The 25679-nt window shown below is 37.6% G+C and overlaps 1 protein-coding gene across 2 annotated transcripts in view; it reads right to left on the bottom strand.

Moving 5' to 3' along the window:
- THOC2_1 (THO complex subunit 2) overlaps window positions 1–25679 on the bottom strand; it is a 61703-nt gene that overhangs the window by 14713 nt on the left and 21311 nt on the right. Inside the window, exons 13-24 of one of the 2 annotated variants that reach the window (XM_051216442.1) lie at window positions 24343–24436; window positions 19080–19151; window positions 18567–18663; window positions 16062–16359; window positions 15453–15617; window positions 14157–14225; window positions 12574–12795; window positions 10373–10675; window positions 8189–8359; window positions 5374–5640; window positions 1779–2286; window positions 667–871 (exon numbers count right to left, since the gene is read on the bottom strand). In XM_051216442.1, coding sequence (XP_051067032.1) covers window positions 667–871; window positions 1779–2286; window positions 5374–5640; window positions 8189–8359; window positions 10373–10675; window positions 12574–12795; window positions 14157–14225; window positions 15453–15617; window positions 16062–16359; window positions 18567–18663; window positions 19080–19151; window positions 24343–24436 — 2471 coding nt within the window. Of the gene's footprint in view, window positions 1–666; window positions 872–1778; window positions 2287–5373; window positions 5641–8188; window positions 8360–10372; window positions 10676–12573; window positions 12796–14156; window positions 14226–14480; window positions 16360–18566; window positions 18664–19079; window positions 19152–24342; window positions 24437–25679 lie in introns of those variants that run through there. The other variant, XM_051216443.1, reaches the window with a different exon arrangement.

Here is a 25679-nt window from a genome sequence, read left to right on the forward strand (position 1 = left end):
AGTTCCACAAACCTGTAGTAGTTGGTTACTTTTGAACTATACAACAGCATGAACTAATAAAAACATGTGTCAGATTCTAACCCGGTTATTTTAAAGTTGATAAAAGATGGTGTATAAAATCAATATGATAAAAGCACACTGATTATTTGAGTATTAGTTGCAAGAAATCAGTCGCTTGAATTGAACAAAGCAGAAAAAGAATAGTTAATAAACAATTCTAATAGTATTTCGATGCAAACATTTTATTGCAACAGATAAGTGAATATCTGATTTCATACAACAGCAACGGTTACTTTCTGAAGGTCTGAGGTCGCATGTAGATTGGATCCCGAAGTGTTAAAGTAACATTATAAATGAGTTACTTTAACGTAATTCTTAATGTATTGCAACTATATCTGTATTAACTGTACATTTCTTTGAAGAGCCAACAAAATTTCAATGATATTCATTACGAACTTATGGTTTTCCTTCAAAATATACAACCCAACTCTCCACTATATATTCACTTGTATTAATAAACAGCATTCGAAATGCAAATGTCGTTAAGAATTTATGATTACATACTTTAAGAGAAAAATCTATATGCTAGCTTTTCTTAAATACTAATTTTAACAAATAGTTATTTCTGTCTGAATACAAAACAAAAGTGGTCAATTATTTACTTACTGACTAGATCGTAATTTACTTTGGGTAGTTGTTGGAATGGAAGGTGAATTATTGCTCAAATTATTCGAACTACTAGAATTGCTCACAGCTGTTACCGAGGACAGTGACACAGACCCGGATAGTTGACCAGAAGGATTGCATTTCGAAGACTCTACGGCTGTTATAGACGCATTCACTGTTTGAGGTCGTGACCGTGTTTCCAGAACTATTTGCAAAAAAACACATCAAAACAATGATGGATGGCAATAAAATCATAATCTACGCATCAATGATTGATTTTAAATGCGTTTAACCGAACAAAACACGTATGCATTGCTTTCTGTGAAAACAACCATTTATTTTAGTAATATTCCAGTTAGCTTTTGTTATAAACTTGTAAAAATTGCAGAACTATTGAAACCCAAGGAGCAATAGTTAACTATTTCAGGTTATTAAGTGGATCATCCGCAGTAAACAACTGACTCAAAAGAGACCGAACCCAATACATTTAGTTCTTCTAGCATGAGTTACCTGTAGAGCAATAGGTTGGGACTCAATGACACATATTTCAATCTCCTCCATGTCCACATAAAAGAATGAAGTTGTCAGAAGACTGTTTCACTGCTCACATGGTTGTCAATCAATTAATGAGGAATTCATACCAAAACGTTGACAATCCATTTCGAAACTAGTCGCTCATGAGCACAAGACCAGTGTTTGCTTCAATTCTTGAGCAAGCTGTGAATATGCACTTCTGTGGAGTACAAAACTAAACAGCTATTCAATTTTCCTTGATATCCCCCAGTTTGATTTTATTTGTGCTGAAATCTCTACACTCCTTTAAGCCAAACATCCTATTTTAATTATACTTCTTTTCTTTTTCTTCAAAATAGTTGGTTCCCATGTTTTTAATTCTTACTTGTCTTTTCAAGAATAAGTTTTTCGGCATTGGAAAAATACAATTAATTACTTGTGAAAAGGCTTACATTAGAGTTAGTCAGTGTATATAAATAAGAAAAGAAGTAATAACAATAATGTTTATTTATAGAGTTGTTAAGTTAATATGCATGTGCTGAAAAAGAATATAAACAGAGTTGAGAGGAATAACATGACTATGCATGTATAAGACTTACCACTACCGCTTGGAGCAACAGTTGAGTTGGATGGGATTTTACTAGTTTGATTTGATGGTGGTGGTTGTGTTGAAGTACGTCGAACAGATACTGAAATATGTGGAGGTTCAAGTGTCGCAGAACTACTAGATGAATTACTGATGCTAGTAACAAAAATTGTGTTGTTGCCTCCACTACCACTACTACTGGTATTAGTATTGGTGATACCACAACTAGTGTTGTTTATATTTGAAGGCGCATTCGAAAAACTGGTCAATTGATTTGAACCGGAATGTCCACGTGGATTATGACCGTAACTAGTTGAGTTGACAGTAGTTCCGGAACTATTGTCAGGATTTGATACAGTACGATTAGTGTTACCACCACTGTTGATGCTTTGATGATTACTTGAATAATTTGTATTCGTCTCTGAGCGAATTGGTTTAGTTTCTTTCAAATGAAATTCTTCCTCACTAACCCATTTAACTTTACGTGGACGCATTAGGCCAGCATAACTGAATGCTAAAGCCTACAAACAAACAAAAAATAAAAAGTACACTGAAATTTAAATACAACAAATGCACACTGATTGGAAATATTAGAAAACGAAATTTTCCAAACATATTTCTAGGAGCTTGGAAAATAACTCGTTATATATTTCTCTAATCTGATAGGTCGAATAATTAGTTTATTTAAGCATCTATTCTAGAAGCAAAGCGTCGCGAGATCAGTTCTAATTCCATAAATAATTTGATTTATGTATCTGATTCAGCCTTGAAAAGCAGAAGGACTTACTATTTTTGTCTACTATTCTTGGTCAAGTGTCAGGAATTGCTACAGTCCAGAAATCAGTTAGAAAATCATCATATTAAGCGTTTGTTTAGTGCATCAAAGTTATCAGGAGGGTTACGAATAAACTGAATAGTCTATATTGATATTATCGGTAATGAAGTAGTTTAAAATTTTAGTGAGGAAATGTGAACACAGTTAATATAAAGGTTATAATACTAGATTACGTAATATGAATAATAACAATAACAATAGATTTAGTGATTATAATAAGATGATTAAAATGTTTTTGATATAATAATTAAAGGTCATAGAGGTGTACAAAAATAAAAGATAAGCTTCCGCGTCTGGTCGCCTCCATATGCATCTACCAGTTCACCTCCTCTTGTGGAGCAAGGTACATTGGCCGTAGCCAGTGCTCGCTTTCAACTCGGATACGAGAACATATCCCAGCCTGGTTCTATAAGGGTGAAAGGAAAGCAGTTAGGAGTTCTATACTTGAACACCTAATCGACTATAACCATTTAACAGATCCACAAATTGACTTTAAGGCTGTTTATATGATTCGTTCAAATCTACCCAGATTTCTTCGTATTCAACTTTTAAAGATAGCCGAAGCTCTTGCCACCCAAGAGCTTAAACCAGAACTATGCGTACAAAAGAAGTACGTCTTATCGTTATCGTTACCTTGGCCTTAATTAGTTTGATTATCCTACTATTAATGTTATTATTATTATTTCACAGATCGAAATCATGAGTCAGTTGAAGCTAGACCACCATTGAAAACCTGGAAGCAGTGGACGGCCGTTTCGTCCTAGTATGGGACTCCTCAGCAGTGCGCATCCACGATCCCGCACCACGTGGGGCTCGAACCCAGGACCTACTGGCTTCGCGCGCGAGCACTTAACCACTAGACCACTGAGCCGGCATCCAACGGTGTTAATGTCTAACTTCAACCAATCCACGAAGTTGCGCCACCGTACACCATTGTCTTCAGTGAGTTCCTATCTCACAACAGACCTGGTTGAACTCCACTGGTAACGGCTTCTCACTAGAACTTCGGGAGTTTTTCCTGAAGTCAGTCACTAGTGAGCAGTTGATTATTATCAGAATGGGTTTTGTGGAGATTTTACAGATCGAAATCATTCCCCCTTTACTTATGTCTTATATTCTCATTGTTTTATTCATGAACACTCATCATATCAGTTTATTTTTGTACACCTCTATGACCTTTAACTATTATATCAAAAACATTTGAATTATTTTAATCATCTTATTCTAATCACTAAATCTATTGTTACTGTTATTATTCATATTACGTAATCTAGTATTATAACCTTTATATTAACTGTGTTCACATTTCCTCACGGAATTAGTACTTTTACAAAAACAAAATTTTCATATATATACGATTGTACAGCTTGTTAAAATTTTAGTGGCGTAGAGATGACATGATGCAGAACAAGATTAACCAGACCAATCATCAGATTTTTCATTACTCATAGCAAGGGAATACGATGGAAGCTCTTAAACTTGAAATAAGTAAAATCAATTTTGCGGGTGTGTATAAGTAAATTATAATAGAATGACAGTTACCTTATAATTACCCTCATGGCGATTCATATCATATTACATAATAATCAACTAACGCGAACATGATAACAAAACTTAAGGGTTGGATTAAACAGTATGGGAAGAAGGCATAATTCCATAACGATACTATATACATAGAGTTGACTGGTCAATATATGTTGATATATTTTTAATACTAAAAGTAAAAGCACACTAGTCAATTATGAGAAATGACTAAAACGGTACTTCCAATGTAAAAATCTGCACTTTTCCGTTACTTATTTTTGGACAAAACAATCCTGCTATTTCTTTTTATTGTGATAAATAAATCACGGAATAAAAAAATACGTATAATGTAACAAATACATCTCGATATATCTCTTTCACTTTCTATAGTCCAGTTAACCAAGCAGGGGAGACAGAAAACTATAAATAAATAATTTAAATGAGAGCATTAATTTTACAGGTTGAATACAACAAGTGAACTTCTATCTTGTATGTGCTTTGATAAATTTAAAAAAACCGATCGAGAAATTTAGAAATTATCATTTAATGATTAATGAACATCTACATTTTAACAGTACATAGGAAATCACATCTATAATAACGTTATATGAGATGTTATGTAATGAGAATGAATCATAATCAGTCTAGACCCCATTGTACGTGTGCATTAGCTTAAAATAGCATAACAGATATGCAAAATGAGATGAAATTAACCAGATGAATTCATTTATGTCAGAAACACAGAAAATATACGACTAATAATAGGAATAAATCTAATCAACACCACAATGTTTGGCAACAAAAAAGGAATTTCAGTAGGAAATTCCACTTTAAAATAATGCTCGTTTGTGAATATTCAAACAAAACATATCAAAGTCCAGCAGTGGTTTTCGTACCATCTTCAACTGCAAAGGTTTTTCGAGGTGACATAAAAAATAAATACATTTATATCAGTGTGACTGACTGTGAATACTGTTACCCAACATCACAGATTGATCACAATTATGATATGGACTCTAAACAAGTAAACTAAATTGACTAACACAGTTTATATCAACAGCCAGTAAACCCATGGATTGACTTCATATCTCGGTTTGACCAGCCTATTCAATTCAAGTAAAATTGCGCATTGAAGTATGAGATGGTTATGGTTTAATTTTTACTAGATCAAAAAGCAATATTTAACTGTTCAAACTAAAATTAGATGAAGCGGAAGTTAAAATCAAAAGAGAAACACTAATAAACAAACCTTTAAATCAGGACGTCGATCTTTCTCTTCATCTTTTAGTTTATTTACACGTCGTTCAACAGCACTTCCGAACTGTGTGATTTTCGGATATTGAGGTAGAATTCGTGTTAATACAATTAATGCGTTGCGAATTTGAACATAATTACCAGATTCTAGACAAGCAACAATTGCTTTTGTAATACGATAATGCCATTTATGTACAACATGACGATAATTCTCATACTGCAATTGGTCTGGTTTAGTATTCGCATCTAAACCTTGATATGTCTTGAAATAAAACAAACCGAAATAATAAGAAATAGATTGTGGCTCATACTTCATTTGACTCTATGTTAACATGGATAAAACAGTGAATTAGTAATAACTGAATGTCGACTGTCGAAAAAAAGATATACCATCCTTACCTGTGTATAAAAAAGCATGGATTGGGAAGTAGACATCAACCATATAAACATACTCAAACAGATATGAATACGGATTCAGTGTAAAAACAGTGAATCTATAAAAAGAAATACTGAATAATTCCCAGAAGAATACGGTATTCACATAGACCAGTTGTCAATGAGGATATCAATATGCAGTGAACGTTCAACTTCATATGATAATCAAGGGGATTAGAAGAACACATGAGAGATAACGAGACTATTGAAGTTTTTTGGAATAGGTGTAGCACACAAACCAATCAAATTATTCCGATCAATCCTATGCAAACCAAATGACGAAATGAAAAAAGAAGTAAAACCGAACATCATCTACAAAAAACAATTGTTCCGATTGAGAAAAACACTACATCGGACAAAGCGGTCACCTTCTTCATCGTCGCCTGAATAAACATCAATCAGCGGTCAAAAGCCATGACATGTCCTCACTTATATCAATGCATGTGGACATATATTCGACTGGGAAAATGTTGGAATCTAGGATAGAGGCTATTATGAAAACACCAGTAAATTTTAAGGAGCTCGGTACTCAAGTCAACCAGCAATCAACAAGCATATTGAAATCTATCTAACTTATCAACCAGTCAGAAAAATTATGATCGATTAAATCTATTAACCAATAAGACGGATATAGGACCAGAAATCAAATCAAAGGGAAATACAATCAAAATGATGTAGACAATGACAGGTTAAAGGTCAATACTGACCAATCAACATCGAGGACTATAGGACAAGCTGTGAGTCATATGTGGAGAAATTCGAACACTTTGCTCTACCTGAAGTTTGTGCTGATGATGTCGTCCAGAATAACAATGAAAGCTCCACGACCAAACCGTTCAGCTCAGAGAACAAAAATCCACATGGATCATCTACCTGAGGTACGAATTTCCACTGTCTTAGAATGAACAAAGGGTATCAAAATCTTATGATATCAGATCATGATATAAATTGTCCATAAAACATCTATATGAAAATCTTCACAAAAAGTAATTACTTGAGAATCAGAGTATATTTGATTTATACAATATTAATAAATGGCATAGACTGAAAGAACGCTACCCAAATCACACTAAGATCAAGTATGTAAAATATGAGTCAACTCTAGATGTTTACTGTTGTCGTAAAACTTCTTTTACCTGGAAGATCACAATAGGTTGTCATTGGTGAGTCAATTTATACGTTTATTCATGGTTTAAATGACAACTCGTGATAAAAATGATCTTTAAATTACGAAAGTCCCCCACAAACGAAGAAGAATTAGTCATGTGTCCTGTTTTGATTAGACGGAAATTCATGACCAATTAAAATCACCTAATAGTGAATAAGATTAGATAATGGTTGTGCAACATCAAAAATTGACTGGATCTAGAAGTGGTTTTCACGGAATTCTGATACAATAACTGTTATGACTGGTCGCCAATTGTTATGTCAGAGTCGCTTATTATTTATAATTGAGAAACGAGGAACCACAACAATTCTGACGACGCGAAGCAAGAACAACCAGAATTGTACAAGTGAAAATGTATTCACTCTAAAACATGATGACGACCCTAGTCGAAAATACACTCATTATTATATATTGGTTTGTACACCTATTTTGATTATTAATTAGAATAAAATCATATATATCAAAAATACCAAGGGATATAACAAACTACATGCTGAGTATAGTTCATGTTAATTGAATACAAGGATAATGTGTCTTAAAGAAACATTACACTCAATTAAATTAATGTCATATCGAATAAAATATCACACTGAAAAACAAAACAAATATTACACTGAATAATCATAGAAATGAATTTTTAAAAAAAACGCCAGTATTGTTGTAAAAAATACACAATGAGTAAACAAAATGTCATTTTGCTTTTTAATTTCGTCGTTAAGTAAAAAATTTTAAAGTCCATCTGATTATCATTTTAAACTTTTGTATGCCTTCCTGAGGTGAGAAAAGCAACGGAACTACAGCAAACTCATGCTTTTTGGTTACATCAATGATCTAAGGCCATGATAAGGATCACCTTTAAATTCGAAAAGGTCTCTACAGAGCTACCTTATATATAGGTTTGTATATTTTTCCCGTGGTTGACATTACGAGGACAGCGACTGATAAAACTGCACTAATATATGCTCAGTTTTGTTACATAGGTACAAACGCGCGTCCTGGATTCCAATGCCAGCCACGGTACATATTTACTAGAATCATCTTAGTTTTACAAAATAGTTGAAAATGTTGTAAAACAAAGTAATTACCACTGACAACGAATTAAATTCGTTTCATGAATATTCTACTTCTTTTCTTTTCAGAAGGAACAATGACAAACATAGGAAAAATATTCTTGCGGGTAAAATAATATTTTTAGGTCAAAACTAACCTTTCTGAAGACAGTAACAAAACCAGGATATTGACCACATTCTTGATTGAACACTTCTTCACTGGCATGCCAACGCATCACAAGTTCTAAGACTGCACATAAAAATCGACCGTAACGATGCGCTTCATTTTCTGTACACATACTGGTTGGCAACGTTATATCATTAAAAATCTGATGGGATGGGAAAATATATAAGAGAATGGGAATCATGTATCTTTTTGAGATGACATTACTACAATAAAGCTTATAAAAATAATGCCATCATGGGAAAATATTGTCTTATAAGATGAAATCGTATAAGAATCACAGTGATAGGTTCTTAATGATTTTTTTGCTCTTATAAGGTCATCAAACGATATTTAACAACGAAACAGGCCAAAACCTCTCCTCGATCACCGAATATTTTTCATAATTGTTATTTGAAGAAAGAGTATATATATGCGAAATTCATAAAAATCCTCTATCTGCGAGAATTAATAAAAATAAGACACCGAGAAAACGATAAAGATTGTCATATATTTGACAAAAATGGAAACAAAAACAGGCTGATTATATTTAAAAGTATTAAATTAATATAAACAAATAAATGAACTTCAAGATCAAGCTACTAAATTGATCGACTGCATAGTATCTATATCCAAAAGAAGTGACAATTCTACTTCACAATCATCCTTTCATCATAGCCGGAATACTCAAAATATAGACTCTGTGAATTAATATCTATTAAGTTAACACCTTCAATAGGGTTTGTTACACTAAATACACAATTAAGTAAATCTCTTACTGAATTTTTATAAGCTATCATGTTTACTAAAATAGGGGACAATTAAGGTTGGTTGAGAGCTCTATACTAACCGAATTAACAAAAGAATATCAAATGAACCTAAAGAAAGCATTTCAATTCATCCACTAAAATTATCGTATGATATATGTATACTTCATTTTGTATACAGTCAAAGGTAACAAAATCCATTTTACCAACTTGCGAAATATCCATTCATGAAAACTTTGTATAATCATTCTTCTTGCTTTAGCCATCAAAATAGCACAGGACACTAAGATGTTAATATTCCCGTCGTCTTTCTGTTCCTTTACATGACTGTAACGTGTCTTTGATATTTCTTAGGTAATCAATATTATTATTATAAAACTTTCCATCAAAATTGTCATTTTTCTTAATAAAAATAGAAACATTTCATATAATGACAGGTTGAACACCTATTCCTATATGTTGAAATATTCGTCAATATATGAGAGAATAGTTTGACAGAAATTGGGCTCCGAATATAAAGAAGACATTGTCTGTGAAAATTATATTTGAAGTAATTTCAGGGAATAAAATTTAAATAATCCCAACTTTTCGTTCAACAAACTTATTCGAACTTGTTAAGGGTAACATTTAAACTTGAAATTATCATTACAGAGTTATGGAGATTTTTGAGTTATTATCAAAGAACATATAATATTTGAACGCTTATTCAATCATATTTTCAAATTACTTTAGAGCAGAGAGAAAATGTGTAATGCATGAAAGAAATCGGTAAGAATTCTTGGTTTAAGCTTAGTTTACACTCATTACAAAAGCGTATCTGTGCCCAATAGAATTGGGACCGTTTTTATGGATATGGAAAGATGGACTTAGTGATGAATCCCTTTACATTTAAATCAATAAATTCCAGAACGAAATTTCTGTTTTCTTCATGAACATTTCAAACAGTTAATATTTCCCACCATCCTCGTTTAAGGTTTTCTAACAGTCTACTTGCTGCAACTGATTTTTTTTACATCCATCGTATATAAGATGCGTGAATTATAGTATATTCGTTTCTCATTATTTCCAAAGAATAAACGGCGAGGAAAATATGCCTATAGCTACAACATTTTCACTTCAGTTTTTCGGCAATAACTTGTACGCTTTTGATGGTAGTGTCTGTGTGTACATGCAGTGAAGATGTCCAAACAAATCTATTAAAAGTTTAGCTTTGATATTGACTCAGGTGAAAAACAGGTAGCCTAACCGTTTGAGCAGGATATTGATACTTCACCCGACTTATCAAAGAGTATTGACTGATTTCAACAAGATTTCGTGGATGATTTTATTCAGAAACAACTTAAAAATACACGTAGCAGGTTTAAAAAGAGACGAAAATCTAACCTATAATATATTTTTACAAAAATACTTACTCGATCCAAACAAATCAGCGTAGAGAATCGTGCAGTCTTTAATTGATGCAAAACATGCATAAATTGTGCCGCATAGATAGCATCAGTTGCGGTGAAACACACTCTAGGATATATACATAATTGTAAGAATTGTGTAATAGTATCAGTTTTTGTAGCTAATCGTGTTTGAAACCAATTATCACGTTCAGTCATAAGCCAAGCACGTACACGTGTTACATGTTCTTCCCGTTCAGCTTGTTCATTGGTTAGACGTTCAATTAAATTTTCTAAACGTTCTATCTCACGTTTCTTTTTTGTTGAATTCTAAATTTACGTGAGTATTTGATATAGATAGAGAGAGGAGATTTGAAAAAAGGATCCTGTTACTAAATAGATGAGTACTAAGCAAAATGCTAAAGTCGAAGTTAAGATTTTTACAGAAAATAAATTTCTGAGATGTTACGATGATGATGAAGTCATGCATAGTTAAAGTGACAGTAAAAGCATATACTAATTAGTATTGCCACGTTGCTAGAATAGACTAAACAAACACATACTTATACATTCAACATTTAAAAAGGGGAAAGATTCATTATATTGCTTTTTGACTAACATACAAAAACACTATATGTTTGGACTGTACCCATCAATGGGATAATTATCAGCAGCATTGAAAGGTTTCTCTCACTAATCATTGATCCAGATAAAAATACAGAGAAATATATGCATATTCGTTTATTCGAAAAATACTTTGATTGTCCAGAAGACCTACTTATTTACAACCACTTTATGAATACATTGAGGTAATGCTTTAATAATTTTTTAGTAGTAATTAGTAATAGTAGTAATAGTGGTGGTAGTAGTAATAATAATAATTTTTAATGGATATTGACAGTTGGAAACAGTTACTGTCTTTGTTGTTCGAAAGGTATTGTGCTAACATCGATATTGTTACATAATAATATTTCCTTTTTATCATATCAAACAAATAACTTGTTAAGACAAATATTGCACCGAATGCTTTGTATTAAGAATAAATAAATTTCCCATCAACCACTACAATATATATATCAAGTACAAGTTTTCTAACTCGACAGTGAATTACATTTGGTGTTAATGCTAATTTGGTTATTAAATTTGAACAAGTAAAAATAAAGAAATTCTAATTTTAATACGCCATTAGGAAATTGAAATAGATCGATTCCTAATGTTTCCTGAGAAATATCAAGAAAACAATAAGTTTCTTGTTTAATCATATTGAATTTTAAAACACATCAAAATTAAGAGACCTTCAGTGATAATTTGGGACCATTATGTCACAAGCGGCAAACTATCAGTTATGGCGTTCAGCTTTGAAGGTCCAAACCCCAGTCCGCTACCACAGTTTCGAAAGCTGCATAGTATAATCAGCTCTCACATACACAAGAAAACAAGTAGCCGAAATTGAGTACACAACTTTGTACCTAATAAATAAGTAAAGTTAGCAACATAATTTGAACCAAAGAGATTGTAATTATAAGCGTCCCATGTCGCAGAAATTCCCTATCTCACCACATAAAACCTCCGGTAAGAAGAGAAGATAAAGATGTAGGCACAAGATCTTTGCCGACCTTGTTGATACAGAGTATATAGTTTTTCACTCATCTTTTTGAAAGGACAGAAAATTCGGTAAATAATAACGAAAACAAAACATAATTTAAATGAAATCTGACAAAGTGAATGCTCATTAGTGAAGTTGCACAGAGTGACCTGTTGGAAAGTATCATTGAAGAGCAGAGTACTGGAAACTTTGGTGCTTATCATGCTCACGGGTAAAATGACGAATTTCGGTGATAAACTGTGGAAAGTGTATCATAACATGTCGGTAGTAGAAGAGTCTTTACCCATGACATTAGACGGTCGTCAAGTTTATCATGAGATAAGTTGGAAGTGTACGAGATTGATTGTTAATCCAGGTGTCTAGTGATTAGGCACTTGCTGTGAGATATGAAGGTACTGGGAATGAACTCTAAAAGAGGGTTAAACGGGTACTTAAGATAAAAGCCATGATGTGATGTCCCACCACTCCAACTTTTTCAACAGTACTCCGTTTGAGTCTAATTTGTGACGAATATCAGCTTCCAAACACAAAAATCTACATCTAAATGAACATTTATTCACAGAGAGAGAAAGAAAAACAAGAAAATATACACAACTAAGGTTTACATCATCAATGCATTTACCCATCCACTAGCCGGCGTATCAATTTGTTGAATCTGCTCTTTTAATTGTTGTATTTGTCGTTGATAGGCGGATTCGGGGACAACTAAATCACTTGACTGTAAGCTCCAAAATGTGATAAAGAACACAATGCCTAATTCATCCCATACACGAGCTGGATATAATGGACGTATAGCTGCAGCTATTTCATTGCACACATGTAAAGAAGCAGCTGAGAAAATTGTCTACAATTTTACGAAGTTAATAATAATAATAATGAAAAAGAACGATTAGCAATATTAAATGATATAAAAAATAGATGAATAAACACACTTGATAAACGTTAACATTTAAATTGATCAAGTGAGTTAAAAAAACCTTTGGACTAGTAGATTCTGAAAGACATTATTATACACAATATGATTTCTTTAGATAGCATACATCATGGGTAATTAAACAACTGAATGACGTCAAGCTTCAGTAGATTAGACATCAGAATTTAAATAATAAAAAAGGAATCCTAACATAGAAACTGTGAAGTATGTTAACGGTCAGCTATAGTTTCTCGAAAAAATCTTTAAAAATCCGAGTCACCAAAACATAACTGGAAATATTATGGAAATTCTAAGAGAAATTTACAGAGCAACTGTATTTTCAAAACTGATTAGAGAGTGATCAGTTTTATTATCAAATTTACCTTTTTATGGAAGCTTCCGTATTCGCAACATTAAAAGTGTAATCATATCCGTTACCCTCGTTTTCTGTATATAAGCTAACCTCATAAAACTTTTATTTTATCAGTAGTGTGCCAGTATATTGAAGCGATAACCTTCCAACCATAAAGTTGCAGGTTTGATATATTACTCCACCTCACTCGAGCTGGATTGCTGAGTAAAATCATTAGTCCTTATACAAAACAGAGTGTGCCTGAAACGCTTGTGCATGAGTCTTTAATTATTTATTATCCTGATAAAAATTAATTAACATTGCCTGATGTTTGATAAGGTCGAGTATGAGTATGATTGAGTACTACTCGATATTCATTTCGGGAGCTTTTGATGCATCCATCATTCAGCAAGTGACTCAACTTGTTCGTCTTAGGGTGCCTTTATAAGATTTATTCAAGGTCTTGAAACAGGACTTAGAATTATAATATCGTACGAATATGCTGCTATACATGATTAAGAATAAGCTACAAAGACTTTAAAAGCTTCAAACAATAAAATTATTACTTTTATGATTCAAGGATTTTGAAATAAATGGTTGGAAATTGTACAACGCTTCAATGACCAGTAATAAACTATCTCAAAAAAACTAACTACCAAATATAAGCTGGGCTAGTTCAAGACAAATAATAGGTGTTAATTATCATAAAGCACAGAAAGATTATACTTGCTAAATCTAATCATAAAATGCTTCATAAATTTTGATAGAAATTTGTTCATCCAATGACTAACAACAGGCAAATTTGGATTATACGATCTTCGGTTAAACTATGTGCAAGTAACAAAATTAACAATACTCCATCCAGGAGAAAGAAGGAGAGGAAAGGAGAAAAAAGAAGCTACTCTAACTTAACGTATTGAACAAAAAACTGATCACTGACCTTGCTGAATGACTTTGATTTTTCACCAGATTTCATTGTTTCTGCTTGTTCTTTGCTTTCAAATAAACGCTGTAAATAATTTATGGCAAATGCATTTTACCTATTCAGTTAAATGACTGGATATATCATTTTATCAATTAAAGATAATATTCAAACTAGTAAGTTATCTAACAAAGATTCACTGAAGTTAGGAATGCAAACTTCGTAGGTGCGTTGCATTAGCGTTGTAATCAGCTATATATATATATATATATATATATATATATATATATATATATATATAATACACCAGATGCTATTGTAATGCATTATATCCAAGACTTCCTCATCTATAGCCATTTATCATATATTTCTACATGTAAAGAGGTTCATCCTGGTTATTTTAAAGATCCTAGAATCAGTAAATAATAATAATGTTCGTTTTTTTAAAGTAGAACAGACTGATAAATAAGTACTTTGCAACAATCATTATCGATATATAGAACATCTACCAATTTTTCGCCTGAGGATGAATTCCAGAGGAATATTTCATTAATCGCATATGAATAACATTCTAAAATCTGGTTCGTTCTGTTTTAAAGACAAGAAAGTGAAATATTTCGGTAGTTGTAAAAAACAAATCACTTATTATATACCATTCTGACATCAGTACACCGATTGGCGATATGGTTTGCTTCAGATTAATTAGCAAGGAATATTGTCAATTCGAAGAAAATTTAGACCATAAAATCAACAAATTTGTGTATAAATGATAGAAGCGAATTTTGAAACTCAAGACATTTGCTGCGCTTCATACACAAGTCCATCAGTTGAAAAAAGAATTGTAAAGAATAATTTCAAATTCGTCAGAATGCTACAAAATTACACTGCATGTAGTGCATGTGACATATGAGAGTGGTTTGCAAAATGCGAATTTACTGAAAAAGACCAGACTGTATATTCATGTAATAACTTTTTAACATAATCGCCAGCAAGTAATGAAAATTAACAGTGTCTTGGTGGAAACATGACTTATTTATCAACCAGGAAGCTGTGGATTAAAAATATAATTTATTTACTACGATTTCGGCAGTCGAACAGTATCATTAGTTCATCCACAAACTGTGTGCTGCAAAGTCTAATACAAAAACGTGTACCCTGGGAGTGATATATATAACAAAAGTAATATCGAACGCTATGATAATATTAACCAGAAAATTGATTTCTAGAACTCAAAACCTAATCAATTAAACTTTTGTACAACGAGAAAATTGGGACGACAACAACAACGAATACAATTGAAATAAAAAAACCTACAGCAACTTTTTGTTCAAACAGATTACGATGAAAACAAAAGGCAGTATCAGCTGGAACATGAAATTCACCCATCATTCTGTCAATATTTAAACACTGAGTTTGCATTTCATCACGAGTTAATTGAAGACTAAGAAATGTTATGAATTGTACAAGAGTACCTTGACACTAAAGCAGAAATAATGAAAACAAGAGAGATAATAATTTTAAAAAATGGTTAATTATATTACAGCAACCATAGAAATTGAATATTCAAGAGTAGTACAGAAAGGTTTCGTAACAACATTAGTAGACCATAATTCTGGCACTCAGTGATTAGAGCAGAGATCAGGTGTCTGGGACCATCAGCTGACTAGCTTTATTCAGAATTGCTACAAAACATTACCGCACTCCATACTATGTAGAAAAAGGCAATCATCTTAAGTTTTTCAACCTTGAAGGTTAGTAACTTTAGAGTGTGCTCAGTAGAATAACATAGCTGAACTTGAAGACGATGGTAATTTTGAGAAGAGCTATATTGGAATCGATTGGTTCGGTATTGCTTTTAATAGAGGAGCATTGACCTTTCTGTAGAGTACGAAAAGGTGTGGAACTTTATGAAATTCAACTAACCTGATCATATAAACGCCCAGCTAATTTACAGTGACGTTCTGGATCATCTAGAAATATGATAGCATCACGCTGTTGAGCCATTAAAAAAATAAATGGCATGATCAAATTATGTTCAACCAAGGCATCTTTAAGACGTCCAGCATTACGACGTGTGTTACGTATCTGTGCATAATAACCACCTTCTTGCAATAGTAATTCACCACCTGACATGGATTCTAATTGTTCTTCCGTCATTTCTTCCGAGATATCGATACCAGACATACGATGGAGAATTTCACGTAATATTGCCAAATCATAACTATAATTATGTTTTATTTGAAATGGTGAGAGGAATAAACAAAAAACAAAGTAATTTTATACTTAAAGTGTACATAGATAAGTAACTATCATTTATCTGTAACATATTACTTACAAACGTTAACTGTAGCCACTATTTATTAAAATGTGCACGAAAGATAACTGCATAAAATTTTGCAGAATACGACAATTTCTCTCAAAATACATACAACAGTAGCTCAGAGTTTGTAGTCTTTTGTCCTGTTATAACTTGTGACCTTGCACCCTACTAATATTTAACGAGGTGATACCGCCAATTAGAGAACAGTGACTTATCGACCGAACCAACAATGCATAGAACCGTACGAGCAGTCTGGAGTCCTCATAGGTTCTTTTTCCTGCCTAGCCCTGTCTATTGAGTCCAGAACACCAATCTAAGCCTCTGCGATACGAATCACTTATTTCAAATATACTACATTTATATACAAGCCAAACAGACCAAATCACACCATAAAATGGGAAATAACATTTGTACAAGATCTAGCCCAAAGTTGCTGTGATTGTGGTAGACTAATTAATAAACTGGGGATAACTTAAGAATGGTAAATCGTATAATAATAGTCTATAGGTTAAAATAAAGCTTATAATAAGATGAATATGAATATGCATAGTTCAGTTACTTAATCACACAATAAAAATATATGTATAGAATTAGTCCAGAAATAGATCCCAACAGTTACCATTCATACTTCTCGTTGGGATATAACATGTCTAAACCTAAAATCCATTTGTTATCGAAATGTGAAAATATTGTAAGACATCTTCCTGCTTAGGAATTGATTTGGCTGAATAATTATTTGTATTAACTATATAGTGTTCTAAAGCGGTTTCATGAAAAAAGGGAGGCAAATTATCCTGGAGATAATCACTGTAAAATATAAATTAAACCACTACGGCTGTTCGTAAATATGTCTCACTGCACATTGAAGAAGTAGTAGAGGAGATAACAGTGGCATCCACATAAGTTGATAGCAAAGTTTTGATAATCATAATAAAAGAGAATTAACCTCTGTTGTGATAAATAGATAGACGGATGGATATCTTAAATTTTTGCACAGCAAAGTGGAATTTAATGCAGCAGTACATATTTTATTCTGAAAGTTATCTACTGTAATCAGAGATTTTGAATTGAATACAAAAATCCTTGATATCCAGGATTTAAAATATTAGGTGATAAGGTCGAAAACATTTCATAAGTCTCCGTTATCAATTGGAATTGTTAAGAAAATAACTTGATAATAGTGGTAGTAAAAGGGATTAGGATTGAGAATAAATGTGAACATCAACATTGAGATGAAAGTAGATTAAGCTGACAAGTAGTATGGAATGTATGTTTGTTAGCGGGACATAGACTAGATTAAAGCATGCTCAATGCATGATTGTTTTGGTGCACGCTGATTGGCTGATTCTTATCCAATCAGCACTAGTCGATTGTCGGAGAATACTCTGGAATCTTATGTAAAAACTATAAATATACCGACGTTTTCCCCTACTGTGCTTCTGATTTGCTATTTGGAATATAATCTTTTTACTGTTCAACCGTGTTCTGATTTGGGGACTTGTCGAGTGAATCGGTGTCCGAGAATACTAAGCAATAGGAATAGCTGGGTCATTAACCGGTAAGAAGAAAAGAGATTATAACAATGTTGTAGACCGTATTGGTAGCCATCATCTAAAGTATAATCAACTAAGAGCAGCTGAAGAACCAATAAAAACTGAAGAGTACTAAGACAGTTATTTAGATTAAGTTCAGGACTTCGGATAGGATATATTCACGACCCTCCTTGTACGCCTAGTCAAATTGTGTAAATATCCCAAATTTAAAACCTGGAGAAGACCTCAAATTAAGGAAACAGTTGTTAATAGTTTAGCGTGTTGGTGACTTAGACACTGTACTGGATAGAAATTTCCGTCGCTATGACACACATGACTTTTTGTTAGTGAATATTTGGTTCAATCACATTAACACATCAATGAAATAATAATTTTCAAAATCCAAGTGCGTTGCTTATCATTGCTTGATGGACAGTTGTTTTAATTTACCAAGGAAGAAAACAAAAATGAACGACTACAACTGGTTAGTCTGAAAATAATCAGTCATTGTCATACATGATCATCCGAAGTTCAGCCAGAAAATTAAACACACCGACGCATATACTAATGACTTACCTTTTACCAACTTTTAATTGATTCAGTACATATTGTAACAAACCAGCCAAATCGAATTGATACTTTCTGCACAACAATCCAGTAAACAACGACAATGCTGATTAATTATGTAAATAAGAATAAGGAGGGGAGAATGGGTAAAACAATCAATACTAAAATGTTTTCTAAATAATTATGTGTGAGATTTATTGACGATATTACCATAGATATGAAACTGGAGGAGCGATCACATATTTCTTGATGTGACCATTTATAACTAATGTTGGATCAAGATATTAAAACATCTCGAACTTCTCTACAACTGTGAGAAATGACTTTAAAGAATTATTCTTCTCATGCAAAAACCGTTGCATAAGAAATAAAGCAGTTGATTGACTGTAAAAGGATTCCTGTAAAATTAATGGTACATATTCGCTGTTACTGTCATTTGAAGACAAGCTATAAACTAGAAATAATAACAAAAGTATTAACATGTACATATATTGATGGGGATACAGTAAACAATCAGTGTACCTTGTAAACCTTGACTTAATTGTAAATCTTCCAGTTTCGATTGATCTGTGGCAAGTGCTTCAATAATACAAACTGTGAACATAACAAAAAACAGCCCGAAAGTAAAAAGCAATCCACAAATAGTCACACATTGAAATGTACAAAACATTTGAAATGAATGTTTCGCAAAAACGCGTCTGACATTAAAAAATTCGAACGTTTCATTGAGATGGACTGTCTAAATTTCGTAATATAAAAGGAATTGAACTGCATTTCAACCAGTTGGTCACATACAGTAGTAAGCGTGTCTATAGTAATTTTTTCTTTATGCATAGGAACTTATTTTCCCGAAATGAAATAAGAATAGCTGTTATAAATTGTGTCATCTGCATCACTGTTAGTCCATTTTCTTGCATAACACCTTCAATAACTGATAGAATGGGTCATAATATCCCGAGTGCATTTTCAATACTGCTATAGGAGATAGTTAGGCATTTAAAAAAACATTGATATTCTTTGCAATGCCACTCCGTAAGGTATCGACGTTAGGTGAGTCAAATAAGTGCTTACATTTGTTCACCTCCATTAAAATGAGCAGAAATACATTGTGACAATTTGTTCTACAAGTAAATTTAAAGTGACCAATTTGGCAGAAAAACATCTCGTATACGCAACAGTTGATCTAAGTAATCAAACGTCTAGTGACCCTAGTCAGACCATGACGATATCCCGTCTGTTAAAAACTTATCACGAATGAGATTCCCAAGGTAAGTGAAGTGTTCAGTACTCTTAACTACTTAACTCCCTATAATCATTATAAGCGTTGACACATACTAATCCTGAACCAATTTTTGGCATTTAGAGTGGCAGAAATGCTTTCCAAACATGCTCGAAGCGATTAGAGGACTTTAATGTGTTAGAATCAACGAATTTAACTACAAATCCACACAGACACACGCATGATAGGCATACAATTGATGAGTTTAAGTTATATTTTTAAAAAAACTTATTCAAGTTAACGACTTCATATTAGTCAGCCTCAACACTGACGATTTGATTTTATTTTATATGACAAAACAACAATCCTTGATTTACATGTTACAGTTCTAAATGATGCACTTTGCCTTAAACCTAGTCAATTTCATGGATTATTAATTTCGATTTATAATTGTTGAATCTGATGAGAAGTTATTTAAAATAATATTCTTCATTGATTGATAATAATAATAATAATAGTGATAATTTTACTACTACTACTACTACTACTACTACTACTACTACTACTACTACTACTACTACTACTACTACTACTACTACTACTACTACTACTACTACTACTACTACTACTACTACTGCTGCTGCTGCTGCTGCTGCTGCTGCTGCTGCTGCTGCTGCTGCTGCTGCTGCTGCTGCTGCTGCTGCTGCTGCTGCTGCTGCTGCTGCTGCTGCTGCTGCTGCTGCTGCTGCTGCTGCTGCTGCTGCTGCTGCTGCTGCTGCTGCTGCTGCTGCTGCTGCTGCTGCTGCTGCTGCTGCTGCTGCTGCTGCTGCTGCTGCTGCTGCTGCTGCTGCTGCTGCTGCTGCTGCTGCTGCTGCTGCTGCTGCTGCTGCTGCTGCTGCTGCTGCTGCTGCTGCTGCTGCTGCTGCTGCTGCTGCTGCTGCTGCTGCTGCTGCTGCTGCTGCTGCTGCTGCTGCTGCTGCTGCTGCTGCTGCTGCTGCTGCTGCTGCTGCTGCTGCTGCTGCTGCTGCTGCTGCTGCTGCTGCTGCTGCTGCTGCTGCTGCTGCTGCTGCTGCTGCTGCTGCTGCTGCTGCTGCTGCTGCTGCTGCTGCTGCTGCTGCTGCTGCTGCTGCTGCTGCTGCTGCTGCTGCTGCTGCTGCTGCTGCTGCTGCTGCTGCTGCTGCTGCTGCTGCTGCTGCTGCTGCTGCTGCTGCTGCTGCTGCTGCTGCTGCTGCTGCTGCTGCTGCTGCTGCTGCTGCTGCTGCTGCTGCTGCTGCTGCTGCTGCTGCTGCTGCTGCTGCTGCTGCTGCTGCTGCTGCTGCTGCTGCTGCTGCTGCTGCTGCTGCTGCTGCTGCTGCTGCTGCTGCTGCTGCTGCTGCTGCTGCTGCTGCTGCTGCTGCTGCTGCTGCTGCTGCTGCTGCTGCTGCTGCTGCTGCTGCTGCTGCTGCTGCTGCTGCTGCTGCTGCTGCTGCTGCTGCTGCTGCTGCTGCTGCTGCTGCTGCTGCTGCTGCTGCTGCTGCTGCTGCTGCTGCTGCTGCTGCTGCTGCTGCTGCTGCTGCTGCTGCTGCTGCTGCTGCTGCTGCTGCTGCTGCTGCTGCTGCTGCTGCTGCTGCTGCTGCTGCTGCTGCTGCTGCTGCTGCTGCTGCTGCTGCTGCTGCTGCTGCTGCTGCTGCTGCTGCTGCTGCTGCTGCTGCTGCTGCTGCTGCTGCTGCTGCTGCTGCTGCTGCTGCTGCTGCTGCTGCTGCTGCTGCTGCTGCTGCTGCTGCTGCTGCTGCTGCTGCTGCTGCTGCTGCTGCTGCTGCTGCTGCTGCTGCTGCTGCTGCTGCTGCTGCTGCTGCTGCTGCTGCTGCTGCTGCTGCTGCTGCTGCTGCTGCTGCTGCTGCTGCTGCTGCTGCTGCTGCTGCTGCTGCTGCTGCTGCTGCTGCTGCTGCTGCTGCTGCTGCTGCTGCTGCTGCTGCTGCTGCTGCTGCTGCTGCTGCTGCTGCTGCTGCTGCTGCTGCTGCTGCTGCTGCTGCTGCTGCTGCTGCTGCTGCTGCTGCTGCTGCTGCTGCTGCTGCTGCTGCTGCTGCTGCTGCTGCTGCTGCTGCTGCTGCTGCTGCTGCTGCTGCTGCTGCTGCTGCTGCTGCTGCTGCTGCTGCTGCTGCTGCTGCTGCTGCTGCTGCTGCTGCTGCTGCTGCTGCTGCTGCTGCTGCTGCTGCTGCTGCTGCTGCTGCTGCTGCTGCTGCTGCTGCTGCTGCTGCTGCTGCTGCTGCTGCTGCTGCTGCTGCTGCTGCTGCTGCTGCTGCTGCTGCTGCTGCTGCTGCTGCTGCTGCTGCTGCTGCTGCTGCTGCTGCTGCTGCTGCTGCTGCTGCTGCTGCTGCTGCTGCTGCTGCTGCTGCTGCTGCTGCTGCTGCTGCTGCTGCTGCTGCTGCTGCTGCTGCTGCTGCTGCTGCTGCTGCTGCTGCTGCTGCTGCTGCTGCTGCTGCTGCTGCTGCTGCTGCTGCTGCTGCTGCTGCTGCTGCTGCTGCTGCTGCTGCTGCTGCTGCTGCTGCTGCTGCTGCTGCTGCTGCTGCTGCTGCTGCTGCTGCTGCTGCTGCTGCTGCTGCTGCTGCTGCTGCTGCTGCTGCTGCTGCTGCTGCTGCTGCTGCTGCTGCTGCTGCTGCTGCTGCTGCTGCTGCTGCTGCTGCTGCTGCTGCTGCTGCTGCTGCTGCTGCTGCTGCTGCTGCTGCTGCTGCTGCTGCTGCTGCTGCTGCTGCTGCTGCTGCTGCTGCTGCTGCTGCTGCTGCTGCTGCTGCTGCTGCTGCTGCTGCTGCTGCTGCTGCTGCTGCTGCTGCTGCTGCTGCTGCTGCTGCTGCTGCTGCTGCTGCTGCTGCTGCTGCTGCTGCTGCTGCTGCTGCTGCTGCTGCTGCTGCTGCTGCTGCTGCTGCTGCTGCTGCTGCTGCTGCTGCTGCTGCTGCTGCTGCTGCTGCTGCTGCTGCTGCTGCTGCTGCTGCTGCTGCTGCTGCTGCTGCTGCTGCTGCTGCTGCTGCTGCTGCTGCTGCTGCTGCTGCTGCTGCTGCTGCTGCTGCTGCTGCTGCTGCTGCTGCTGCTGCTGCTGCTGCTGCTGCTGCTGCTGCTGCTGCTGCTGCTGCTGCTGCTGCTGCTGCTGCTGCTGCTGCTGCTGCTGCTGCTGCTGCTGCTGCTGCTGCTGCTGCTGCTGCTGCTGCTGCTGCTGCTGCTGCTGCTGCTGCTGCTGCTGCTGCTGCTGCTGCTGCTGCTGCTGCTGCTGCTGCTGCTGCTGCTGCTGCTGCTGCTGCTGCTGCTGCTGCTGCTGCTGCTGCTGCTGCTGCTGCTGCTGCTGCTGCTGCTGCTGCTGCTGCTGCTGCTGCTGCTGCTGCTGCTGCTGCTGCTGCTGCTGCTGCTGCTGCTGCTGCTGCTGCTGCTGCTGCTGCTGCTGCTGCTGCTGCTGCTGCTGCTGCTGCTGCTGCTGCTGCTGCTGCTGCTGCTGCTGCTGCTGCTGCTGCTGCTGCTGCTGCTGCTGCTGCTGCTGCTGCTGCTGCTGCTGCTGCTGCTGCTGCTGCTGCTGCTGCTGCTGCTGCTGCTGCTGCTGCTGCTACTGCTGCTGCTGCTGCTGCTGCTGCTGCTGCTGCTGCTGCTGCTGCTGCTGCTGCTGCTGCTGCTGCTGCTGCTGCTGCTGCTGCTGCTGCTGCTGCTGCTGCTGCTGCTGCTGCTGCTGCTGCTGCTGCTGCTGCTGCTGCTGCTGCTGCTGCTGCTGCTGCTGCTGCTGCTGCTGCTGCTGCTGCTGCTGCTGCTGCTGCTGCTGCTGCTGCTGCTGCTGCTGCTGCTGCTGCTGCTGCTGCTGCTGCTGCTGCTGCTGCTGCTGCTGCTGCTGCTGCTGCTGCTGCTGCTGCTGCTGCTGCTGCTGCTGCTGCTGCTGCTGCTGCTGCTGCTGCTGCTGCTGCTGCTGCTGCTGCTACTGCTGCTGCTGCTGCTGCTGCTGCTGCTGCTGCTGCTGCTGCTGCTGCTGCTGCTGCTGCTGCTGCTGCTGCTGCTGCTGCTGCTGCTGCTGCTGCTGCTGCTGCTGCTGCTGCTGCTGCTGCTGCTGCTGCTGCTGCTGCTGCTGCTGCTGCTGCTGCTGCTGCTGCTGCTGCTGCTGCTGCTGCTGCTGCTGCTGCTGCTGCTGCTGCTGCTACTGCTGCTGCTGCTGCTGCTGCTGCTGCTGCTGCTGCTGCTGCTGCTGCTGCTGCTGCTGCTGCTGCTGCTGCTGCTGCTGCTGCTGCTGCTGCTGCTGCTGCTGCTGCTGCTGCTGCTGCTGCTCTGCTACTGCTGCTGCTGCTGCTGCTGCTGCTGCTGCTGCTGCTGCTGCTGCTGCTGCTGCTGCTGCTGCTGCTGCTGCTGCTGCTGCTGCTGCTGCTGCTGCTGCTGCTGCTGCTGCTGCTGCTGCTGCTGCTGCTGCTGCTGCTACTACTACTACTACTACTACTACTACTACTACTACTACTACTACTACTACTACTACTACTACTACTACTACTACTACTACTGCTAATAATAATAATAATAATAATAATAATAATAATAATGGGAGAATAATAGGATTTATCAACTTACAAGTTAGCATATCATAGCCTAAACTGCTAACATATTTCAATGCTTCAACAACAGGATTTATAAGATTTGTAAACAGTTGAACTGTATGCAAGACCTGTGAGTATAACGAAATTGGAAAGAGTGAGAGAGAGAAGGATAATAAAATTGAAATGGTAGGATAACTTACAGAAATAATAAAACACACATTTATACATTCACTTGGTATTGTATGCTTGTATCGTCCCCTTGTTCTTTAGGACTGTAATTTGTCAGTTTCGTGCCGATATATATACATCCTTTACGGGTTGCCTCGATAAGTCACAAGCTTTATAAGCAAAGACAGATGGTGGTTAGCAGTGGATGCCACTGCTAAAATACTGGTCAAATTCATAGTCTATAGTCAATCACAGTGGAAGATGATTGTTTTTCGGGCATAGTTCTACATACTTTCAAAAGAATTATCCAATTATTATAGCTCCGATGCACAACCTTGTCGAACTCAACTCCAGAACTTTCACGTCTCCAGGCAAACTTGTTGCTTTCAAATAAGTCTGAAAGATTTCGATGATTTACATGTCTAACTTCAGTTGATTGGCGACATGGCGTGGCAAAAATTCTATCACATCGGTCTGAAAATACTTTACATTTTGTATGGTTGAACATTTGGCCTAATTAATTTCTCAGTCACCGACAAAAAATAGTTAAAATAAACTTTGTCATGCACCTACGGTTATGTGTTGTAATACAAGGTAGTTTGTTATGCCATTTGGTCCTTATATAAGCGGTATAAAATGGTATCAGTGTGTACCTCAAAATGAACCTTAGAGATCAGCACATCCAGATATGAATAGATTTACTTTGGTGATCATTTTCTCAAATTCGGCATAGCTATAACCGGTAATGTAATCAAGGTTTAGACTATAAATTTAGATGCATTGGGTTTAAACTTGACCCCCCTATAGAAGCAGGAACTGAAACTAAACCTAGTTTGTTTTTGAAAAATACTACATAAACTATCTTTTATGTCCAGTGCTGCAATCCAATATGCAGAAATACCTAGTAGTGGCATTCATAACTCTTTATCCAAAGTGAAAGTGTCTCATTTTTAACATTAAAAAACTTTCCAAGACTCTGGGATAACTTTATACAATATATATTTGCGAAACGAAATCGTTACCATCGTTTATATGCAACATAAATGATTATCGTCATCTGGTACAAATTTGTTTATAAAATAACCTATCACTTATATTACGATGGATCTACCACAGTAACTATAGATGTAGTACTGTGCTGTGTTTTCATTTAGAATTCTGTAGCTGTAGATGATTATATTCACTTTGTAATAGCACTAGAAT

This window comes from Schistosoma haematobium, chromosome 4, assembly GCF_000699445.3.
Source record: "Schistosoma haematobium chromosome 4, whole genome shotgun sequence".
Lineage (NCBI taxonomy): Eukaryota > Metazoa > Platyhelminthes > Trematoda > Strigeidida > Schistosomatidae > Schistosoma > Schistosoma haematobium.